A 22,682-nucleotide genomic window follows, 5' to 3' on the forward strand; every position below is an offset into this window, starting at 1 on the left:
AAGAGTTATTTTTATTCTTGCAAGTACCTGGTGCCAAAAAGAAAGAAAACACAGGTCAAGTCAGTCTTTCACCTTATTTTTCCCTTAAGAGAGGACACAGCCATTTGTAAATTTACTGTGTCTGGCTTCCGGTGTCATTCACTTCCAATCTGGTGTGTCTTATACCATATTATTTTAATGTATTAACACATTGATCTGTAGCAGTTTGTAACATTTGTAACGGTCACTTTACTGCTGTTCGCATGCAAAATCTAGTCATTTTGATATTACACTTAATCTGGAATTTCATGGGAGGGAAAAGGTATTTTTTTCCATGCAGATTTCAAAATGGGTTCAAATTAGTTTTGCTGTCATGACCAACAGAAAACTGCTCGAAAGTAACTTCTGTATGAGTTTAATAGATTATATTGCTGGGTCTTTCCACGAAATTGGTGCTATTTGCGTCACTAAGAAATAATCAAACATATATAGATTGAATATAACAACAAATAAATTTGCAATTTAAAATCAAAACAATACTATGTGTTCTTTCAGCAATATTGCATAAAAAAGTTAATCAAATATTATTTCAAATAATTTAAATGGCATTTATTCTGATAAGTGTAAGGTTTTTGTGCCTGTCCCTCACTATGATTTTAAATTTTTAGATGGACATTTGCAAAATAAAGGCAAAATTATATAAAAATCACATTTGCATCTGGTTTTAAATATAGTCTCATTGTTAAGCGATGTTTTTGGCATAAGTATGCATTCACTGTATATAATCCAATTAACAAAATGTTGCAAGGGCAGAAATATTTAAGTTGAACTCATTTTATTGCTTGGGCTTAGTTGAGAAGACATATTATATTAAGTCTGCATATATTAAAAACATTAAATGAATAGTTATTTACAAATTCAGTCAACATTCAGAATGCTAAATGTTGACTGAACTAATCCAGCCAACACTGGGATTATTCCGCATGTGCACGAGCCTGAGTGACTTCGCGGGAGAAACAGAGCCGCCATCTTGTCAAGTTCACGCGTCAGGTAAGAGCCACTAAATAAATGTTATGTTTTAGACTAAATTTAATGAGAAAATCATGCAACATATTCATTTTTTTTTTGAGTGGACATTTAGAAAGTGTTTTATGAGTTGCATATCCAACGAAAAGTGGATATTTAAGTGTATGTCAAGTTCAGGCGTCAGGTAAGTGGCATTGAATAAATATTTGTAATATTACTTAACCCTAAAACGGGCAACGTGTACCACAAGATACATACTCTAGTCTCTTGTAGGAGGCACGATGAAGAATTTTTCATCCAAAATGTATAAAATAATTGACAAAATAATCATATATGATTTTATCTTTAAAAATGTTTTACTATGTAGCATCCTTTAATTTGGAGTGAGAGAAACTGGAGGAGAGGCTTGATTGCGTCAGAGATGTGTCACTTTGCTTGAAGCTGATTGGTCAAATTTCGGTTTGAGATCTCTAAACCAGAACATAACCTGCCCCGGTGCAGGGTAGCTGTGGAGCGTAACTTACTATGGTGATGAACACCGCTAAAAGCCAAGCCACTTTCATGGTACCTAAAACCCAGAGTAAGCACAAACTAAACTGAAACTTACCTGGCTATCCAGCTAAACCAGCTTCATGGTACAGGCCCCAGGTTAAGTATAGTATATAATTGTTTTAAACATGCAGTGGCAAGTAGGCCAGTGACAGTTAACAGGTTTATGACTTGGTCCTTTTTTTATACCCAAAGAAGGCAACGTGTACTGGGAGATCCAACTCATAAAATCCTAAATATATAAGATATTTCAAAAATTCTTTTGGATATGTTTTACTTAAGTCCAGATGATATAAAAAATTGCATGAAATGATTTTTTTTATCATTTTCCACTCTTGCATATTTAAGGGTTAACGATAGACTGAATTGATCAAAATGTATATTAAAAAGGTGTAAATGTTTTATTTAAAACATATATATTTATACACAAACATACAACATAAATAAAAACATTGAATAAGCGTTATGATATGTCTAAGGGAAATTTAAGTGTGTCTTTCACCTTGTTTAATCCATAAAACACTTAAAGGAGTCATATGATGCGATTTCATGTTTTTCCGTTGTCTTTGAAGTGTTACAAGCTGTGTGTACATATATAAGATCTGTAAAGTTGCAAAGATTAAAGTCTCAAACCCAAAGAGATTTTCTTTATCAAAGTTAAGACTCTGCCACGCCCCCCTAAAACGGCTCATTCAAACAGTATGTCATGGTGTGGGAAGATTTGCATAACACTGCCCCAACTGTATAGCAGTGAAAGAAGGCATAACATTTATTTGCGCTGTAGTATTGTTGTTGCCACCGCCATGGAGACGCTGTGTGCTGGGAAATAATGTGTTTTCGAACCCCGAACCACGTAAACACATTGCATTACACCAAATACACAAAATAATGTTCTTTTTAGCAACAGCATATGATCCCTTAAATGTCAAAAGCTGTGTTACTACAATGAATTTTAGCTAATTTGGTGAAATGTGGCTCTTTTCAAACGGGGCGGATTAACGTTACACGGCGTTTCTGGTCTCGTGAATGGCGATTCAGAAGAGAACTTCAGCATTCCGAGTGAAAATGAACAATTGATTAATTTCACAAGTCCGTTCAAAGCATTTCAGTCATTTCCCTATAGTGAATCACTAGATCGTGCACACGCTGCACTGGGAAAGACCTTGGCTCAGTAAACACTGGGACAATTGATCAATCAGTTTGTAAAGTGTCACTATTATTTATCACCAACAGGCAGGACCAGTATATTTTGATATTATTTGTATGCTATTTAATGTAACTTAGCCCTATAATATGAAATGTAACCTACATGTTCTATCACAAATCCAGTCAGCCTCAATGCTCTGTGTTGTGCAATGGATTGTGGAATGGATTTATGCCAAAAAAAAAAAATGGTTTAAACTTCACAAATTTAATTAACTGATATTGATACATTGTAAACGATTTAAAAGGCATCATGTCATTTTTTGAATTTAAAATGTACTTTTCTTTCTCCATCAGGGTGTGGCCAAAGGTTTCATTGGTGCTTTGTCATCATTGCAAGATTTCAGATGCAACCCAGTCAGATCCAAGGCACCAAACACTGGCGCGTGACCAGACCGCTCCATTGCAACCACATACTGTGTGTACTTTCAAGACTAGGAGTTTATGGTTTTCATTCCATGTAATTTGTGTAAATGTTTAGAGTTTTTACTACAATTATAATGTGCTTTATTGTTCTCAGTGGCATCTACACTATTAGTCTGTTTCTTTCTTATTCCGAGATCACTATAGCCACCAGATCCAGTCTGTATCCAGATCAGATGGTAGATCAGCACATAGAGATGACCTCTACAACCGTGAATGTCAGTGGAGGCCATGTCAGCTAGATGAGCTCCAGAGACAGATCCCCTCCGTATAAAACTAGTTCAGTAAAGGTTGAGCCAACTAAAAAACAACAATTCAGATAACACTATGAATCAGCAATTGACTGAATGTAAAATTTCTGTGGAACTAGTTACTAAATAATAATTAGTTGAAACCGCTTGAAATGTTTTAGTGTTTCTTCAATAAAATATAAATTATTTTATGTGTGTCCCCTGACCCCCTGTCCCCCAAAAACTTCCTGTAAAATAATGTACATTCAAGAGCAGTGTTGGGGAGTAGTTAACTACAAGTAGCGACGCTACTAACTTAACTACATTTTTCAGTAGCTTGGCAGTAGCTCAGTTGCTTTTTAAACAGTGTAGCTTTTCCAGTAGCTAACTACTTTTTGCAGCAAGTAGCGGTGTAGCGTGAGCAAAAGCTACATTGCGTTTTGTCGAGCCTGCGCGAATCGGCGCGATGCAAGGATATTCTTCTTGTTAGATTACAAACTAATTTTTAGCCATTACCGCCACCTGTTGTTTAATCACGCATCTTGCGGCTAACGGTTCACTGACGTACAGAAGTGGGTTGACACACCCATATTATCCATGATGGAGCAAGACGTGGCGGCAGATTTGGAGGATGGAGAAACAACTAACATTAATTACCCATGGCCTTATTTGTCCAAGTTCATGTCTCTCAAAGAAACGACAAGTAAAGGTTACACTTTTTGTAACAGTCTGAGATATTTGAGTGTTGTGTGTAATAAAACAATACTCTTTGAAATCATAATTGTATTGCATTGTTTTAAACACTAAATATTTTACTTAAAACATTCCTCAGACACTTATTCAGTTATTTATAATATACGTTGTTCAAAAAAATCAAAAGTAGTTTCAATGTAGCTAGCTACTTTTTGATAGTAACTTGTAGTGTAGCTAACTACTTTTCCAAAAGGGTAGCTTGACTGTAGTTTAACTACTTTAACTTACGAGTAGCTTGTAGCTTGTCAAACTACAGTTTCAGAGTAGCTTCCCCAACACTGTTCAAGAGACATTACTTCTACATTCGTGGTCAGAATTATTGGCACCCTTGGTAAATATGATCATAGAAGTCTGTGAAAATGTATCAGCATTGTTAATCCTTTTGATCTTTTATTTAATAAAATTCACAAAAGTCTAACCTTTCATTGGATAATAAGAATTTAAAATGGGAGGAAATATCATTATGAAATAAATGTTTTTCTCTAATACACACTGGCCACAATTAAAGGCACCCTTTTATTCAATACTTTTTGAAACCTCTATTTGCCAGTTTAACAGCTCTAAATGTTCTCCTATAATACCTGATGAGGTTAGAGAACACCTGACAAGAGATCAGAGACCATTCCTTCATCCAGAATCACTCCAGATCCTTCAGATTCACAGCTCCATGATGGTGCTTCTTCTCTTCAGTTCACCTCACTCATTTTCTACAGGGTTCAGGTCAGAGGACTGGAATGGCCAGCAGAAGCTTGGTTTTGTCTGAATACTTAGGACCATGTGATATTTCAGTTTTTCTTTTTTAATAAATCTTCAAAAATGTCAACAATTCTGTGTTTTTCTGTCAATATGGGGTGCTGTGTGTACATTAATGAGGAAAAAAATGATTTTAGCAAATGGCTGCAATATAACAAAGAGTGAAAAATGTAAGGGGGGTCTGAATACTTTCCGTACCCACTGTATAAAAATATGGAATGACCCTGCTACAATCTTAATAATAAAGGTTATTTATTGGAATCAGTGATTGCATGAAGAACTTTTAATATCCATGGAACTTTTTCATTGCATAAAAGGTTCTTTATAGTGGAAAAATTTCTTTAGGTTTTGTTAAAAAATGTTATTACACTAAGAAAAACAGTCCTTATAAGAACTATTCATTGAAAGTTCTCACTGCATTGCTGCAAAAACTCTTTTTTAAGAGTGTACACTAATAGACAATGAACCTTCTTTGCCTGTGAAATTTCCTAATGTAACTGCACCTTTAAATGTTTTTACTGTAAACTATTCTATGAAACCAAAGTACAATACTCTGAGCATCTTACAAAGATCCATGTTAAGGCACATAGAAGAGACCTTTTCAGTGCTATTTGCACAGCCAGTTGGTAAAGCACAATGTTTAAGCTTGTTAAGCAATTTAAGCAATGTTGTAGAAGTAGTATAGCTTAAAGTACATGATACAAGAACGACCAGTACAAGCACATTCTTGAGTAAAGTGAAAATGCTTTAAATGTATTTTTCTCATATATATTTATATGACTAATTATATTATTAGAATGACAATTTCAGTTGAAATATTTAGTAAAAACTAATAATAATTTACACAATTTACAGCACTTCCATCAGTTAGTATATCAGTTCATTACAATCCATCATACTGGACCAACATATAATGCTAAACTGAAGCATTTAGGCAATCCATGCCATCCCTTCACAATAATTTTTATCTTTTAATGTCCTTTAATAATATAAAAGAGAGTTAGAGAGAGAAGACAACAGAAATATTAAACACAGCAAGGTCTATCAATCATCAGATTAGAAGGCGTTCCTGATTTATAACTGTGAAGCCCGTTTACTTCAGTCATTCATCATGTATAGTTTTTGAAGTTTCCATGTTAGTGATAAACCCCCTCGTTATTCTGTCTGGTGACCTCTAGTTCTGCAGTATGATACAGATAGGTTTTGAGTTTTTACAAGCAATAACATTATGCAGTTTTTTGATTTTGCATTGAGCTGAGGTCTCCAGTAGCCTACGTGTGTTAGGCAAATGTAAAGCTCTACACAAGAACTGCTGTCGCCTGCTGATAAACCACGCTAAATGCAGTTTTAAATTTCATTTAAAGACTGTGAAAATGCAACAGTTTCAAGTTGCAACTCCAGAGTTAACTAATGTTCCCGCATCACATTCATTTAGCCTATCAACACAGCAGAAATGTTGAATTGAATGGCAGTCACTCACATATTTGATTATTTTTATTACAATTATTATTATTGTTTGTTATTTTTATTTTGTCCTCTAGATTTCACTCTCGTGTTTACCTTGGGTTAAGAAACAAGTAGTGATGGGAAGTCCGGTTCTTTCGGACAGTTCGTTTCAATGAACCGGTTAAAAAAATATAGTCTATCGTCCCGGGCCGGTGTCCTGACATTTTATCCTACCCATCAGATTTTCCTACCAGGCCTTACTGCGCATGCGCACATCAATATTGCGTCCTTTTTCTCACGCTTTACAACAATATTTAATGTATCTGCATTACTGTAAGGGGTAGGTTTAGGGTTGGGGTAGGTGTAGATGTTCATAAAACACAGTCTAATAGGTAGAAAAAAATATTTATTGTTGGTTTCCGGTAGCTGTATCCACAATGTAACACACAATTACTGTATTTGCATTACTGTAAGGGTAGGTTTAGGGTAGGTCTAGACATTGAAAAATCATAATTTGACAGGTAGGATTTTTCGTTGTCGATTTTAATCTTCTTGCTTTTCCAGATTCTCACCTGTTGCTTTAATGCAGCGGTCTTCACTCCCTGAACAGCTCAGTGTGTTTGAGCAGCTCTGTCCATCACAATAGTAACATGATTTTCCATTGGGAACAATAGAGGGATCTACAGAAGGAAAAAAATAACTTTCTTTACATGGTCCTCATCTTATTGTGCACATTTCATAGGTGCTCAGTTTACCAAAAAATGTTTTGTCTTCATAATCTCTCATCAAAATGTAACAACCTGCTCTGCCTGTAAAGCAAATTTCTATTTCAGCTGACTTTACCATCCTTGTTAGAAAATTCCCATGCTTTTTTGTTTTTGTTCTTTTTAAATGTTCCATGACTGCATGTCAGTAAGTTTCAATACCTGGAGCGTCTTGGGGGTTACAGAGATCTGTGTTACAGCAGGAAGAAGCAATCTTTCCAATGCCAAGGTTGATGGATCCATTGGACAGACAATTGATAAAGCACAACTCTTGGGCATTATTGCAGTACTATTGACTAAAAACATGCAAGTGATACAGGAATGAGCAGATCAACTGAATATTATTTTGATGGAAAATGTATTTATTATAAATATGTTCAATTAGAAAGAGTTTTCCAATAGTCTATCGAAAATACAAACTTTGCAATATTAAATTATCTCTAATATTTATACAACAACATCCAAAGGTGTAAGACCACTATAGTAAAAATGCTTTACAATTAAAGTTTTTCTTCAACTTCAACATATTTTTGAGTTTTAAATTATATTATCAGAATAACAATGTCTGATATTTATATATAGAACATTCTACACTGAAAAAAAGATTAATTAAATTCACAATTTTTTTTTAAAGTGGTTGCGGACAATGTATTTTAGCTACATTTAAATAAACAAATTTAGTTGACTAACTTTCAACATATTATTTAATGCAGCTAAAATAAATAGTTTGCAACCACTCACATTAAAAAAATTTAGTATAAACCTTTTCAGTGTAGCTACCCAGAAAAAAAAAAGAGTGTCGTTTCTGTGACACCGAAAATAACACCGTCGCAGCACCAGTAATTTATTGCAGCATCTCCATCAGTAAGTTATAGCAGTAAATTGTGTCATACTGGACTTACCAACATATAATGCTGAACTGATTCAGGTGGTAACTCCAATGGAGCATGTGATCTGTGCACAAGAGCCCGACACACTTGTGCACTGATAACAGCTGAGAGAGTGTCCTTTGGTAATACAAGAGAGAGACTGCATGAGAGAGACATCTAATGATCTGTATTTGTACAAAATAACATTACAAACACTATTTATCTTTGTACCTGGAGTGAAAAGGACGAACAGGAGAAAAACTGAGATTTGTAGATCCATCTTTGATCTGGAGGTGAATAACATGCCTGTTTCAGCACTCATTTTATAACTTTTCAGAAGGGGTGGGTCTTGATGAGAAAATGAAAGTTTAACTAAATACAAAAAATCAATAAAACGGGTAGATGTACATTTACTTGCCAATTAATGACCATATGGAGGGTCTAATGAGTAAATTAATCTTTAGGTGTACTTAAATCAAACCAAAAATGAACATTCTGACATTTTCTTTTATTTTCTCACACTCATTCCAAACCTGCATGACTTACTTTCTTCTGCATACCATACATTGAAAGACAAACGGGTCCAACACTGTTCATACAGGTCAAACTCGTTTAGTTTTTGTGAGTGAGAGGTTAATTTAATTGTGTATTTGCTAAATGTTGACTGTTAAACATACAGTAAGAATGCTTAATGTTCTTGTGTAAAGTTTATTTATAAATATATCAAAGTAGAAAGTGTTTTTCTTTCCAATAATGTATCGACTCACAGCTGCAAAACAGAAGAGAAAAGACAAACTTTTCAATATAAAATATGATCTCCCATATTTCTACAGTGAGGTCCAAAATCTGATACCACTAATGAAAATGCTTTCAACTTAGCGTTTTTCTCATTTAAAGCATATATTTAAATGATAAATTATATTATTGGAATAACAACTATACCAGCATTTCCATCAGTTAATATAATATATTATAATTTATTTATCAATTTATCAATTTATCAATGCAAAATGTCAAATCGAATGGCTGTCACTCACATGGTCTTTTGTGTTTTGGCAATATTTTATTACTACTATTATTCTTATTGTTGATATTTTGGTCGATTCTTGAAAGTCTTGGGTCAGTCTTTTTCTGTATAGTTATGATACTGTTTCTGATTAACATGAAAACTGTTGTTGCCAGTCTTGTCCTCTAGACGTCACTCTCGTATTTACCTGCTTTTTCTTCTTCTCTTCTTCTTCTTCTGTGGATTACTGGGGGGTTGCTTACCAACGTTTTAGGTTAGGGATGGGCAACTTTGGTCCTGGAGGGCCACTGTCCTGCAGAGTTTAGCTCCAACCCTAATCAAACACACCTGAACCAGCTAATCAAGGTCTTCAAGCCCACTAGAAAGCTACAAGCAGGTGTGTTTGATTAGGGTTGGAGCTAAACTCTGCAGGACAGTGGCCCTCCAGGACCGAAGTTGCCCATCCCTGACTCATTTCAACGGCAGACTCAAGGCTCTCCACCTGGCTGAACAAGATGCTGTTCTGTGGCTGGGCACGCAATGCAAACGCTAAGAAGAAGAAGAACCCTGTAGAGTATGCATTTTACCTGCTAAAGAAGAGACTGAAGGGAGTAACCCCCCAAAATTGAAAGAGGCTGTATATAGGTCAAATGTTTGGATACTATTTTATATTTTTGCAAGAAGTCACTTATGGTCATCAAGCCTGCGTTTATTTTAAGTATTTTAAAATTTATTTTAAAATAAATTTTATGCAGTGCTGATTTATTATCAATGTTGGAGACACTTTTACTTTTTCAGTATTTTCAGGATACATTTTCAGGATTCTTTGATGAATAAAAAGTTTTTCTTTAAAACATCTCTATTTTGAATAAATGCTGTTCTTTTTATTTATTAATGAACCCCAAAAAGTATCACTACGGTGGCCCAGTAGTGCACAACACAACGCAATTAAAAAAGCAAACATAAGCTCACAACACAACGGAAATGCTTCCGACCACTAGGGGACAGTGTTGACAGTTAAACCCCGATATTTCCTCGAGACGCCACAAGAAATTCTCAATGTAAGTGATTGATCTTAATATGTGTAATCGATTTTTAAATGAACAACATGTTTTCACTAAATGTTTTGATAGCCTTGTAATCTTAATGTATCGATTTATGAATCGAGCAGAAAATAAATCAATATTATTTTTGATTTGGACAGTTTAGCTCTGCTCTTGCAAACAATGCATGGTCACTTCCGCGTTTTTCTTCAGGGGGCTTACTTAAATCCGGTGCTGTGCCGGAAGGGCTTTCAAAATTACAAGAGGAGAAGATGTATGGAGTCCATAAAGATGATTTTTCAGTTTACAAGAATTTCCCCAGATTACTGTAAATGAATTTCATCGCACGGAGAAGGGCATTAAATGTTTCAAGTTACATCGACAACTTTAGGGTGAGTATTGTTCTATTGTCTTCTAGTAAATCTAGCTAATAAGGCTGGTGATAAATAGCAGGGCTAAGTTAGCGTTTAGCTTTAAACTCCGTCCACCGCAGGTTTTTATAACTCCTAAGAGATAGTAGAAATAACAGCAGAGCTCCCGGTAATCCACGTTTGTTTGCATGTGTGGCTCTGATAGGAACGTCTTCACTTGATATAAAGCATTTTAAATACTGTTCCCAATTTTAGATTGCCATGTATCTTAATAAAACTGACAGTTTCTGTCAGTTATTGTTGTGTTTTCAGCTTTTATTATCTATAACCTGTAGCTTGAATTGCTTACATTTAACATAGACCTCCTTTGAAATATTACTGAACTCTTCACAGTGTATTGGCATGTTTGTAACATTATATAGACTATTAATTTTTCATAATTTTAAAAATATAGTTTAATTTACAATGCAACCATTTAAAATGCAACTGAAACAGAAAGGCCATTAAATGGTTCTACATCTCAAATCTAGATTGGATGAGACATGTTTTCTGAAAATACACACCACACAATGTAATAACAATGCCAGTTAGTTTGACTGAACCTGAAGGTTACTTTCAAAATTGACATGCAAGTACTCTTATGAAAAATTTTATCTTATTCTCCCTCATGTCATTCCAAACCATTATGAATTTCTTCTGTGGGGAAAAAAATCTAAATAGCTGACTGAAATGAACATTATTTAGCACATTTCTGTATGCCAATGAAGAAAGCAAGCCATATGGGTTTACAACGACATAAAGGTGAGTATATGATGACAGCTTTATTTTTATTTTTGGGTGAATCATCTGTTAAAGGGCAGGGTCTTGTGAAAAAATTAAGTTTAACAGGACAGAGAAATTTAAGATTACATAATTTACTTGATAAAAGGAGGTTTAATAAGGATTTACAAAGAATGTATAAATCTACTTAAACCAACCATGTTGAGTGAGTTTGTCCATAAAATGAAACCGATGTTGTTTGGGTCCCAACATCCTTTAAAGAATCTTTTTACGTTTCACAGAAGAAAGAAAGTCATCCATGCTGTTGAATGTGTAGTGATTTAGGTCTTTCCTACATTTCAGTTTTGAGGATGAAATGTTATTGAAAAAGGTCAAAATGGGTTTCTTTGATATTTTCCCTAAAATATACTGTATTCTTACAACGAGCTATCCCCTGAAGGATTCATTTCTTAAGGAATGTTAAGTTTAATAGATTTTACTTGATAGTAAGTTGTACTTGATATTATAGCAGTAAAATCTACTTAAAATATATTAAATGTGCAAGTTGTTATGAGGATTTTTATCTAGTAAATCCTAAAGGTTTTTTTTTCTTTTTTTCTTGGTGTAGCCTAGTTGTTTTGCAAGAGAAAGACAATCCTTTTACCCCTAAAGGTTTTTAGGTATGCATGTCAGTCAGGTTTACCATAGTAAACCTATCCAACTGTTTTATCTGTTCTGAGAAAGATTCCATACTTAAGAGGTCATTCTGCAAACATGGACATGTAAATGTGTTTGTGTGTGAGTGTGTCTGTGTCTGTGGTTGTGTCGGTTCAATCTACAATGTGCAATCCAGATAAAAAAATAAAATAAAATAAAAAGTATGTTATGCAAATGTCAGATGGCGTATGTACTTGTGGGAAGTCGTGGCGTATGTACGTATGGCGTATGTACAGTGGGAAGTCGTGGCCTAATGGTTAGAGAGTCGGACTCGTAATCGAAAGGTTGCGGGTTCGAGTCTCCGGCCGGCAGGGATTGTAGGTGGGGGGAGTGAATGTCCAGCGCTCTCTCCACCCTCAATACCACGACTGAGGAGCCCTTGAGCAAGACACCGAACCCCCAACTGCTCCCCGGGCGCCGCAGCATGGCTGCCCACTGCTCCGGGTGTGTGTTCACTGTGTGTGTGTGTGTGTGGATTTGTTCACTACTCACTGCTGTGTGTGTGCACTTGGATGGGTTAAACGCAGAGCACCAATTTCGAGTATGGGTCACCATACTTGACAATACGTCACGACTTTACTTTACTTTACTTTACTTTTGAAACAATTGGATTGTAATAAACCTTACAAAGTAGCATAGTGTGCATTATAACAAGCAACCAATAATATAATATATTATATTAAAATATAAATAAATGTTTTATATTAACATGTTTGTGTTAATATTTGAAATATTTTTGAATACATACATTAACATTAAAACCAAGTCACATTAATTTAGGTATTTTAATTGTTACACAAAGTACAAAAAAGTAACAAGCATATTTGTACATTTTTGTAAAAAAAACCTTGTGCTGTATGAGCTATTGTTACGTCATGTCAGACCATATGTATGTTTTCTAAAGCAGTGTAGGTTAGATAAATGACAAGGCATTTATTTGTACATTAAATTATAGATACATAACACACATGCATAAATAACTTGCATATTCATGGGTTGTGAACATCATATATGTGTGCATTTATAATGCATGCATTTGTGGAAGTTCTTGTTTGTAGACCAGATCCATGCATGCCTGAGAAGCAGATCATTATCAATGACAACATATATATACAACACAATTCTGAAGCAAAAAAAAATCTTGAACTGTAGACTACAAATGCCAGATGTCAACAAATCCAAATTTTTGTTTTGTTTTTATAGTGTAAAAGTCCACCTGTTGGTAAATTGCTAAATGCAGTTTGAAATATTATTCAAAGTACAGTTCCAGCATTATGCAACAGTTCCAAAAGGGGGGAAATAAGTGGAACAGTTGCAAGTAGGCTGAACAATGTTCTAATATAACCTATCAGTGCAGCAGGATGAAGAAGAGCAGAGAACAGCAGAGGAACAGGAAGCTCTGAGTGACACTGTTAGCACTGTTAGCTCTCTGAGTGACGCTCTGAGCACTGTTACACAGGTTCCCTGAACAGCATGAGGCACTCTGAACATCATCAGCTGATGTTGTGGTATCACAAATGGATTTAGAGGCACAGCCTTTTACAACCAGTGACTGCTCTCCGTAACTCGCTGATGAAAAGCAAAAAAACCACAGGTTATTTTAAGCATTACTGTTATATATGATATGTATTAAATGTTTAAAAATAAAAGATATAAAGATAACGACTTACTTAACCATTTAACATCAGAGAGATAAAAATAATGACTTTAATATTTTTCCTTTAGCAGATTCTCACCTGTTGCTGTAATGCAGTGGTCTTCACTTCCTGAACAGCTCACTGTGTTTGAGCAGTTCTTTCCATCACAAAAGTAACATTTCTTACCATTGGAGTCAATGCTGGGATCTACAGAGAAAACGGGTATTTATATATTTGATTTTCTCTAAAAATATAATGAAATCAAATGAAACAACACTTGTATTGTATTTCCTGAATGAATGTCCTTTGGAAGCAAGTGTTGACTTAAAGGAAAATGGTTATTTGCATTTGGTCAGTAAAGCACAATACCTGGAGCATCTTGGACGTTACACCGGTCTGTGTTACAGCACACTGAAGACCTCTTTATAATGCCGAGGTTCATGGACCCACTTGAGCAGTCATCAACAGCACAATCCCTAGTCTTCACTTTAGCACTAATCTCACCTAAATCAGGAATGAATCAGGAAAGACCAGCTCGACGCATTATTTTGATAAAATATTTATCTATAAACATGCCACCATGTAGTTTTTCTCATTTCAATCAGTGTAATAATAAAAAAAAAAAAATAGCTGTGAAAATAGCAGAAAAATAAATGATTTCTGTGAGGAAATTAGTAGTTCTGTGAGAAATTACATTTCCAGTGAAGCAGTACTAGTAAAAAGAATAATAATAACAATAATAATAAAAAAAAACCTGCATCTCAGTCAGTCAAAAATAACATTAAATTTCAATCCATATTGGACTTACCAACTTGTGTTACTGCTGTTGAACTCATGCACTTGGAAAATCCCCTGGGACATGTTTTTACTTTTTTATTTGCACAAGAACCCGCCAGACCTGAGCACTCATAACAGCTGAGAGAGTGCCCTTTAATAATAAAACAGAAAGAGACCATGAAAAGGAGATGTCAGTAATCTGTATTTGTACTCAATAACATTACAAACTATTTGTCTTTGTACCTGCAGTGAAAAGAACGAACAGAAGAAAAACTGAGATTTGTAGATCCATCTTGATCTGGAAGTGAATGAGATAATGTGCCTTTCTCAGTGCTCTCTTTATAGCTGATCAAAGTGGGAGGGGCTTTAACTTTAACTTGCTTTCTTCTGTGGAATACAGGAGGAGAAATTTTAGAAAATGTTTCTGTGTTTGTGTTTATTTATTTCCATCTATAAAATGAAAGCCAATGGGGTTTAGTGCTGTTTGTGACCCAGCAATCTTCAAAATATCTTACTGTATTCTGCAGAACTAGAAGTTTGCTTTTGCTCTGAAATCATGAAGAATCAGACTTGATGTTGTGAAAGACAAAAACTGATGCTTTGATGACCTAGGACACATCAGATTGAGTTACTGTACTTTCATTTTGTTCACATTCCCAAGCACATGGCTAAAATTGACGGGGTTTTTTGTGTTTTTTTTTTTTTTTGTCTATCTTGAAGTGAGTTAAAAGAAACTGCCTGCAATTCTTTAAAGGATGAAACACAGAGAGAAAGAACAGATGGATCCTAGTTTACAGATACAATATCCTGTCTTAAATCAACAGTTTTATCTGTAAAAAACTTTAGAAAGCTGTCACATACTGCAATTGAAAACAGACAGCACTCACGGGACTCACAACCGAATTTAAAATAGTAAAAAAAATATATATCGTTTTTTTGCAGTTTTTCGCTATAATGTCAAAAATGTACTGATTTTTGATTGACTCATGTAATATTTCAAATGACACTTGTATTTTTTTCTTTTTTTCCACTTTTGTTCACTTTTGCAGCTCTACGACAAACATGTCTAAGTTCAAGTGTAGTGCTGGTTGGTCAGTTTTTCTCTTAGTGAAGCCACAGAATTCATTGTTACATTAGACAAATTGCTCATTTCAAGAAGGCTTGTCAAATTTCCTTTCCAATTTCCTAATGTTTGTCTATTTGTCTAATGTAACAATGAATTCTGTGGAAATCATAATGAAATCATCACTAGTAGATGGACTAAAGGTATGAATCTGCTGTGAAACCCTTGTAGTTTTGAAACTGAAATAGGCAGGTAAATGCAACATGCATATGATCAGAAAAACTCATTTAATTGCTGCAAATATTGCAAATGCATGAAACCATGATACCAATAAATTAGAACAACAAAAACACTTTATAGTATGAATAGAAATGTGTGTGATGTTTAGTTTCCTCTGCAGCTGTAGAATCTGAAGTGCAGCTGGACTCACTGAAACAGGAAGCAGAAGAGCAGAGGAGACAACAGCAGGAGGAAGCTTCCCTTCATCACCTTTTCCCTAAATGCTCATATCCTACATACAGCTCGCTATCGAGGTGAAGTTCAGGGTTTGCCCACCGAATAAGGACACACATAAACCTTCCTTGGGGAGTCTTTATCTTAAGTGCTGTAACCCGTGCTTGTTTTCTTATCTGAGTTTTTGGCATGGAATGCAAGACATACGGCGCCGTATACGGACATTCTTTTTAGATTTGCTGGTGCTCAAAACAAGAACTGTCCAGGACTTCCTTAAATTTATCGCTGTTGTGGTGGCAGCACAGCTTAATCAAAAAGTTTCCGTTTAATAAATTCAGTCGCTCTTTTACCCAGTTTTAACATGGGATCCTAGGGAGACAAAAACAAGGCGGCATACAAACGGAAGTTAAAATCCACCATATGGCAGGGCTCATTGTTTTCTCAGGACAAAGGTGTATACATTCCATCGAATCAAAACAATAAGGAAATTAGTCAACAAAAGGTCTGTTCAGATCAACCATGACATTTGGGAATACCTTCAAGAACACTGAAATCTAAAACAAAAAAATGGTGATACTGATAACAACCAAACTATAGGCAGACTGCATTAAATAGGCAGCCCTTGAGCTGTTCTGAATGTTTTGTGTTAAATAAGTTTGTGGATACATGATTTATTCACTGAAGATGTTCAGCATTTTTTTATGTTTTGTGTTAAATAAGTTTGGATGCATGATTTATTCACTGAAGATGTTCTGATTTTTTTTTTTTTTATGTTTTGTTAAGTCTGTGGACAGTTTTTTTTTTATTCTCTATTGAAACATATCACACATTGTGATTGCAGCACAATCCATTGTGCAGACATTTTTTTGAGAGAGTGAAACTCACTGTGAGAAACCGTGTTTATGTAGTGTTTTAATAATATTTTTTATTCAGTTTTTCTCTAAATGTTCTTTTAACAGAGAAGATAGTTCTTGTAATCCTACTCATGATGAATTTCAGTATTTTGCTCAATAAACTTTAAATTGTTAAACCGTTTATGCAATATTACGTCTGTGGTGTTACTTCAAAAAATATCTGAAATTTCTTTCCTTCAGAGCCATTTGATCATATAATTTAATGTTTTTAGACTGTAAAGTGGTTGTAATATTTTAGAATAAAGACTATAAAAGTAGCACAGACCATTTTTCCTGCCCTTTTTTATGTATATACACATTTTTTTAAAAACGAAACAATTCTTCTTTGGCAAAAATAGGGGCCAAGATGAAAAAATTTATTTAAATGATCAATGCAACTGAGTCCTTACAGTATTTTTTGTATTTATTAATTATTACCTAAAGTTGCATATCCCTGCTCATTTTAGAACAAACCAAAATTTTACTTCAAATATTGGTAACACCATAGACATAAGTGGTTGTTTCACCAGTTTTTGATTCAAATTATTTAAAAATCTAAATGTTATTAAGCTTCAGTTTTAATTGATATATAATATTAAACTAATTTTAAATGCATAGCATTACATTTTATTAAAAGAAAACAAACAAACATTTTTTAAATTTCTGCCTCTCATTTGCCACCCCAATTGAAGAATGACCCATCTAAGACATTGTAGTCAATCAACTGCATACTTATGGAATACATTGTATATATTACCAATATAAAATAAGAATAGTGATAGTAACTCACCTGCACATTTATACTGTGAACCCCCTTTCGGTTCACAAAATCCCCTTCATTGGGGCCTTGATATGAATGTGTGTGCAGTCTATGGCACCAATCACATTAGGGAAGCCTGGGGGACAATCGATTTATATTTACTAGTGTGGTCATATTCATACGATCTTCATTAACAAGTAGAATGTACCTGCAATTGCGAAATAGCTCTGTTTTACAACTTGGGGTCTTAAGTGGCTTGGAAAGACTACAAAAACACCTAAAAACTGCTTTAGCGCCAGGTAAACTTTACGAATGGCACGACAGACAGCACTTTTGGCCAAGTTCTCCGCATCCCCAATAGTGTACATGAAAGTGCCACTCGCAAAGAATCTCAACGCGATGCACACAGTTTGTGCTGTGGTTAAAGCCCGACTCCGACGAGTAGAACTTTTAATATGAGGTTCTAACAAGTTTATTATGTAAATGACACCCTCACGTGAAAAACGATATCTTTCAAAAAGTACACTATCGCGCTGTGCTAATGGATCCTGTCTGTGTCGCAAAACGCGATTAATTCTAAAAGCTCTGCGAATTATCCTCGCACCTTCCGCAACAGGTTGCTCTCGTAAAAACGGGTAAGACATGGCTGCGACAGACTTCCCTATCTCCTCCGCTTATAAAGCAGCGATCTAATCCTGTTTACATGAAATAAGCCTGCTCCCGAGCAGGTTTAAGCTTGCGCACCTGTTGCTATGACAGCAACTCCGGGATGAGCGTCGAAGAACCAAACAATCCAAGATCATGTCAAATCGTCAACAATCAAATCCAGCTAACTGAGTTAGCGACGTACGAAGAACGAGCCCCAGGACTTTATTTTGTGTTTATTTTGATTATTAAACTCTTAAATGTTTGCCGGTTCCTGCCTCCTTCTTCCCTTTCTACGAACTTTGTTACAGTGACTTACCAGTTGTGCCCTCTATTGATCAATATAATGCTGCACTTTCATCCATTTAGATGAGTTTGCACCCTTAAAGAAACATGTTTCTTTTAAGAGGTCCTAACCGTGGTATACTCCTGAGCTTCGTGATGCAGTTAGAGTGACAATACAGGAAATCTGGCATGACAGTTCATAAACTTATGTTTGAACACCATCAGACAAAAAGGCAGACCTTGGGCCAAAAACTCATCAGCAAACACCAATGGCCTGGACATACACTATATGGACAAATGTATTGGGACTTGTGGCAACACAGAAATATTTTGTTAAATATATTTAACAATTGTATGTCCATCTCTGTTGCAACAGTTTTGGAAGTGTCTAAAATGACTGTAACCATATGTACAAGTCATTGGTGTTTAGAGATGAGTTTTTGGCTCAAGGTCTGCATTTAAATTCACACCAGAGGTGTTCAGCTGGGATTCTGCAGACAAGTAAAGTTCCTCCACACTGACTCAATCAATCATTTCTTTTTGAACCTTGCCTTATTCAGGCATTGACATTTGAGGTTAACAGTAACTTAGTACATTTGCTTGATTACTGTACTGAAGTACACCTTTTAAGTATCTCTACTTTTAAGTATTTCTACTTATGACTTTAACTTCACTACACTTGAAAAACAAAAATCATACTTTTCACTCCACTACATTTCTGTCAAGGTCCTCAAAGTAGAAAGTCGTTACTATGTAGGCTAGCAGCTTTGAAAGTCAGTGGGAGATTTTTTTTCTTCTCAAAAACGTGACTTTTTGTTTTAGACAGCCTATCAGTAATCACTCTTTTAGGGTTTCGTGAAGTGATTTCCCAGCTTTTTTTTAAACACTGACCAGTTGCAAATGTGTTATTTATTTACAACAATTGAATAAGAAGTTATTGTGGTAGCTATATATTAGACACAATATTGTCTGATTTTGCAAAACTGTGTAAATTAAAATATTAAAGCCACTGAAGAACAACTTGTGAGTCTCCTAACAAAGCACAGGAGGTGTTTGACTTGAAGCAGCACTGCACAGACTGTTGTGTATCAAAGTACCGCGAGAGAGATTAGAGAGCATTTTTGAATTTTTGTTTTGATGTCAAATAAATCTTGCTGTTTTGCTTTTTGTTAAAGCAGTGCTGCTGTTGTAAAGTTATACAGTTACAGTTGTGTTGCTGGGTTTTAAAGCAGGTTTGATTGATTTCTTATCAGTCTGTATTTAAAGACTTTAAAAAGAAAAAGAGATTCCATTAGTTGTGAAGTCGAATTGTGAAATGTGGATCAGGATGTATTACAGTTATACTTTTGACCTTTCATGCTATTGACAAAAGTCTTTGTGAAATATTACTTGTCAACATAGCTTAATTTTCCTCTTATTGCTTTTATGACCTATAACTGAACTAGATTCCTAATAGTGTGAATCCAAATATTGTTAGTACTTAAAAATGAAGAAAAAAAATACTTGTTTGCATTATTAAATAATTATCATACTTGTTTGTTCTGTAAATGATGCTTATACATTTTTATTTCTGTAATTAATATTTCTGACTTTTTTACAGCATGACAAGCTATATTAAATATTAGCGGAGAAAAAAAGGTAATGTAGCATTTTATTTTAAAAATCATATCAGGACACAAAAAATCATATCAGGACACAAAAGATGCATTGTACAGAGAAAATACAAGCTCTATATACAGTCGAGTGTGTCTGATTGTAGCATGTGAAGAGCTGCTGGATTCAGTGCAGCAGGATGAAGGAGAGCAGAGAACAGCAGAGGAACAGGAAGCTCTGAGTGACGCTCTCAGCACCGTTACACAGGTTCCCTGAACAGCATGAGAAGCCCTGAACATCACTAACGGAGGTTTCAGCAGCACAAATAGATTTAGAGACACAGCCTTTTATAACTGCTGACTGGCCCCCGAAACTCGCTGATGAAAAGAAAGAAAACAAAGGTTTATCCAAGCTGAAAATTGGTATATGTGATCTTTATCAAATGCTCATAAGAGAGATAAAATAACTTTTTTCTTTTCAGATTCTCACCTGTTGCTTTGAAGCAGCGGTCTTCACTTCCCGAACAGCTCAATACGTTCGAGCAGCTCTTGTCATCACAAGAGTAACACATATTTCCATTGGGGACATTAGAAGGATCTACAGGACAAAACATGTATTATATTATTTACTTTACAAAATATAACATCTAATGAAATAACATTCGCTGCCACACTCAATCAGTTCACAACTGACAAGCCACACCCTGTATTGTATTTCCTTGGAAGAAAAATATATATAGTGTTGACCCTAAAGATAGTCATTTGCATTTGGTCACTAAAGCACAATACCTGGAGCATCTTGGAAGTTACACTGGTCTGTGTTACAGCACACTGAAGATGTCGTTGCAATGCCGAAGTTCATGGATCCATTTGCGCAGTCAGCAGCACAGTCTTTATGCTGCACTCTACTACTGATGTCACCTAAAACATGAATGATTCAGGAAAGCACAGTTCAACACATTATTTTGACAGAAAATATATTTATAAATGTCAAAATGTAACATTTCTTATTTCAAATATTGATAAAATTTTAATACAAATTATAACATTAGTATAATCTCAAATTAAATAGCATAAATCTAAACAGAATACTCTGTGATTACAATAATAAATTATGTGAGGAAATCAGCAGTTCTTATTTCCAGTGAAGCAGCAACAGTAAAAAAAATATATATATTTACAATTTCCATCAGTTAAGAATGAATTCCAATCCATTATATTAGACTTACCAGCTTGTGCCACTGCTGTTGAACTCATGCACTTGGAAAATCCACTGGGACATGTTTTTAGCTTTTGATCTGAACAAGAACCAGTCAGACCCAAGCACTCATAACAGCTGAAAGAGTGTCCTTTAAAACAAAGAGAAATATCAGTCATCTGTATTTGCACTTAATATCAATACAAACACTAGTTGTCTTTGTACCTGCAGTGAAAAGAACGAACAGAAGAAAAACTGAGATCTGTAGATCCATCTTTGATCAGGAGGTGAATGAAATAACGTCTGTTTCAGCACCCCTTTTATAGGATGGTCTTTATGAAACAATGAAACTTTAACAGAAAAGTACATTACTAGGAAATGAAACTTAAGCGTACATGATTTACTTGCCAGTTAATCATAAAGGGAGGTTTAAGGAATTCCAAAGTAAATCATGTACGCTTAAGTTTCATTTTCTAGTATACTTAAACCAACCATCTTAAAGGATTAGTTCACTTTTAAAAAAACTTTTGCTGATAATTTACTCCCATGTCATCCAAGATGTCCATGTCTTTCTTTCTTCAGTCAAAAATAAATTAAGGTTTTTGATGAAAACATTTCTCCATATAATGAACTTCAATGGGACCCAAACGGTTCAAGGTCCAAATGACAGTTTCAGTGCAGCTTCAAAGGGCTTTAAACGATACCAGACAATGAATAAGGGTCTTATCTAGCGAAACGATCGGTCATTCCAAAAATAAATTTAAAAATTTAAGTTTTATAAGCACAAATGCTCGCCTTGCTCTGTTCTGTGATGCGCGTTCGTGATGGTTGAGGTAGGCGGAAGTACCGAGTCAGTAGGCTTTTTAATATTAAAACACCCAGGATACGCACACGAAATGGGCATTTTAAACGATAAACTGACACAAAGACATTTGAATATGTGTATATGGTCCTCCTTCCGCACATTTGTAAACACTGACTCGGTACTTCCGCCTAAGTCAACCGTGACCTTTTCCACGTAATTGCGTATTACGTGACGTCACGAACGCGCATCACAGAACAGAGCAAGGCGAGCATTTGTGCTTATAAAACTTAACTTTTTTTATTTATTTTTGAAATGACCGATCGTTTCGCTATAAGACCCTTATTCATCGTCTGGTATCGTTTAAAGCCCTTTGAAGCTGCACTGAAATCGACGATACTGGGCTTAAAAACATCGGTATCGGATCGAAAATATAATAAGTGGTATCGCCCATCACTAGCCCCAACTCCCGATATGAAAAAGGACACAATGAATAATGTTAGTTTGTTGTCAACAAGTTAAAACATCTTAAAATATCTCAGTTTTGCATAAAACATAAATAAAATACTTACCTTTTTGTCCGGTTAACAGTGTAACCTTTCTCTTTTGTCCTTTTACTGCTGCTTCCACCAAAGAGTAAATAAAAGAAATCTCCCTTGCCATTGGTCAGTTTTTCGCGGGCAAGT

At 35.1% G+C, this 22,682-nt stretch overlaps 2 protein-coding genes across 2 annotated transcripts; both read right to left on the bottom strand.

Annotated features, from left to right (window-relative positions):
* Nucleotides 1-12,658: 12,658 nt before the first annotated feature.
* LOC306856444 (urokinase plasminogen activator surface receptor-like) lies at nt 12,659-17,610 on the bottom strand. The gene is made up of 7 exons (XM_079395739.1): nt 17,505-17,610; nt 14,821-14,913; nt 14,549-14,692; nt 14,337-14,456; nt 13,898-14,032; nt 13,628-13,735; nt 12,659-13,460 (listed from the first exon to the last, which is right to left on the bottom strand). The coding sequence occupies exons 3-7, from the start codon at nt 14,595-14,597 to the stop codon at nt 13,240-13,242; spliced, it is 633 nt and encodes a 210-aa protein (XP_079251865.1). The 5' UTR covers nt 14,598-14,692; nt 14,821-14,913; nt 17,505-17,610; the 3' UTR covers nt 12,659-13,239.
* A 2,335-nt stretch (nt 17,611-19,945) lies between these two features.
* Nucleotides 19,946-21,487, bottom strand: LOC306855557 (uncharacterized protein). Its single transcript, XM_079394319.1, has 5 exons — nt 21,420-21,487; nt 21,226-21,345; nt 20,786-20,917; nt 20,487-20,594; nt 19,946-20,374 (listed from the first exon to the last, which is right to left on the bottom strand). Exons 1-5 carry the CDS (start codon nt 21,466-21,468, stop codon nt 20,184-20,186), a joined length of 600 nt encoding a protein of 199 aa, XP_079250445.1. The 5' UTR covers nt 21,469-21,487; the 3' UTR covers nt 19,946-20,183.
* Between the last annotated feature and the right edge of the window lie 1,195 nt (nt 21,488-22,682).

This window comes from Barbus barbus (genome assembly GCF_936440315.1).
Source record: "Barbus barbus genome assembly, chromosome: 36".
Taxonomy (NCBI): Eukaryota; Metazoa; Chordata; class Actinopteri; order Cypriniformes; family Cyprinidae; genus Barbus; species Barbus barbus.

Excerpts from the sequence above, each read along its gene's own strand:
- LOC306856444 (XM_079395739.1), bottom strand. The coding sequence starts at position 14,597 with ATGGATCTACAAATCTCAGTTTTTCTTCTGTTCGTTCTTTTCACTGCA. Across the intron at positions 14,457-14,548 it reads GTTCGTTCTTTTCACTGCAG|GGCACTCTCTCAGCTGTTAT; the intron begins GTACAAAGACAA and ends TTATTATTAAAG. Across the intron at positions 13,461-13,627 it reads CCACTGCATTACAGCAACAG|CGAGTTACGGAGAGCAGTCA; the intron begins GTGAGAATCTGC and ends GCTTTTCATCAG.
- LOC306855557 (XM_079394319.1), bottom strand. The coding sequence starts at position 21,468 with ATGGATCTACAGATCTCAGTTTTTCTTCTGTTCGTTCTTTTCACTGCA. Across the intron at positions 21,346-21,419 it reads GTTCGTTCTTTTCACTGCAG|GACACTCTTTCAGCTGTTAT; the intron begins GTACAAAGACAA and ends TTTGTTTTAAAG. Across the intron at positions 20,375-20,486 it reads CCGCTGCTTCAAAGCAACAG|CGAGTTTCGGGGGCCAGTCA; the intron begins GTGAGAATCTGA and ends TCTTTTCATCAG.